The 1,998-nt window shown below is 46.8% G+C and overlaps 1 protein-coding gene across 1 annotated transcript in view; it reads left to right on the plus strand.

Annotated features, from left to right (window-relative positions):
• XPNPEP3 (X-prolyl aminopeptidase 3) overlaps positions 1 to 1,472 on the plus strand; it is a 76,042-nt gene extending 74,570 nt beyond the window's left edge. The window contains exon 10 of the mRNA XM_004700272.2: positions 975 to 1,472. Within this exon, the coding sequence (XP_004700329.1) occupies positions 975 to 1,141 (167 nt within the window). The 3' untranslated portion in view covers positions 1,142 to 1,472. The remainder of the gene's footprint in view (positions 1 to 974) is intronic.
• The last annotated feature ends 526 nt before the right edge of the window (positions 1,473 to 1,998 follow it).

Here is a 1,998-nt window from a genome sequence, read left to right on the forward strand (position 1 = left end):
TTAAGTGGAGAGGAAATGTTTTGGGAATTATGAGGGCAATGAATGTACAAATGCACTTTACACAATTGATGTATGTATGGATTGTGATAAGAGTTGTATGAGGCCCTAATAAAATGATTTTAAAAAAACGACAGGAAATTTCAAAAAAGAAAAAAAGACCGCGTGATCAGAAAGGCGACCTCAGACTCGGGTTTGTCTACATGTTCACTGCAGGGTCCCTATTTCTCCTACTTTGTGTCACACATGTACCTTGACAGCTCCTTTGAGAAAAATGTTCCCCCTACTATTTCTTCAAATTCTGGTAGGCTGATCATCTCTGATGAAATGTTCAATGTGTCTTAAAGTATCATATATCTGTATTTTCACACCTACCCTTTATCCAGAGGGGACTACCTACTGGACAGAGGAAAGATGCCTCAAACCGCCAACTTTTGGTTAAAGCCCAACATGTACATTGAATAATTTTATGTCAAAGTTATATGCAAGCTAAATAATTTTGATGGCCTGCTTTGAGCCACTAGCATGTGGCAGAATCCAGATCCATGTTGTCATAGTTGTGTGGAGCCTGTAGTCTTAACACATACAGTAGTTATAATAATGCTAACATGGTAGTCAACATTCATTGGCCATTGCGTACCTCAGTGGATCCTCACAGCTCGACTGAGTAGCTCCCATTCATATGCCACTTTTACGGATGAAGGAGGAGGCCTTGTGGCATATGGACTACACGTTGGGCTGCTAACCACAAAGCCAGTGGTTTGAATCTCCATCGCCGTGCAGGAGAACGGTGAGACTGTCCGCTCCTGTGAAGACTCACAGCCTCAGAAACCCTAGGGCGCAGTCCGATGCTGTCCTGTAAGGCCCTGCGAGTCTCGCAGTTGTCTCAGTGGTGATCGGTGTGGTGTGGGCATTTGCCTTTGGCAGCTGAAGGAACGGGACATGGAGAGGTTAACGTCCTTTTCTCTGTTTCCCAGGCATTTACATTCCAGAGGATGACAGAGACGCCCCTGAGAGGTTTCGTGGTCTTGGGGTACGGATTGAGGATGATGTGGTGGTGACTGAGGACTCGCCCCTCATCCTGTCTGCAGATTGTCCCAAAGAGATGAGTGACATCGAACAGATATGCAGCAGGACCTCCTGACCCTTGTGACAGCCCTCACTCATCTCAGGTTCCCCCAGAGGGGGCCCGCCCACGCCCATGCCTGTGTGCTTCCTGCGTGTCGCTCTATACGCTGGTACATGCCTCACGTGGGGGTGCAGCAGCTGTACGAGTACATGCAGTTATCATGTATGTGGGGTTTTATGTTACAATTTCTAAATAGGGGAGTCTGGAAACCGGAATTTTTTGCCCACATGTTTGTTACTGCGGCTTTAGTACCATTCCTTCTGGAAAAGTTAGGCCTGGGCAAGTTTCATTTTTAAATGCACAGAAAGAGCTGGATTGCATGTACAAATAGAAAAATTCTCTTCAAGTCCCTCCCTCTGTACACTTTGGCTGAGGTCCACCAGCAGCGGAAGATCGTGGTGGGATGCTTGTTCTCTGAGCCAGTTGGCAGGGTCTCTGCCGGCACTAAAAGCCACCCTCAGTGACTGTGGACAGCCTGTCTAAGCCTTTCACACCGTGTCCTGTGTCGTCCAGAACCTGCCAGTCTGCCAGAGCCTCTGCAGACCTGAGCACAGCTGTCCTGCACCCCTGCCCTCAGCCACAGTGCACATTTTAGCAACACTAGCCATTTGGTAAAGAGCCCTGGTGGCATAGAAGCAATACACTGGGCTGCTAACCGCAAGGTCAGCAGTTCAAAACCACCAATTGCTCTAAGGGAGAAAGACAAGGCTTTCTACTCCTGTAAAGAGTTACAGTGTCTAAAACTTATAGGGGCAGTTCTACCCTGCCCTATAACATTACTGTGAGTAAAAATTTACTTGATGGCAGTGAGTTTGGTTTTTTTAAGAGCCTGGAAATTATTAATGGATTCTGTTTGGAAATGAAAGGGAAGA

The sequence above is a fragment of the Echinops telfairi genome, unplaced genomic scaffold (genome assembly GCF_000313985.2).
Source record: "Echinops telfairi isolate 266 unplaced genomic scaffold, ASM31398v2 ScPeMD7_2;HRSCAF=8, whole genome shotgun sequence".
Lineage (NCBI taxonomy): Eukaryota > Metazoa > Chordata > Mammalia > Afrosoricida > Tenrecidae > Echinops > Echinops telfairi.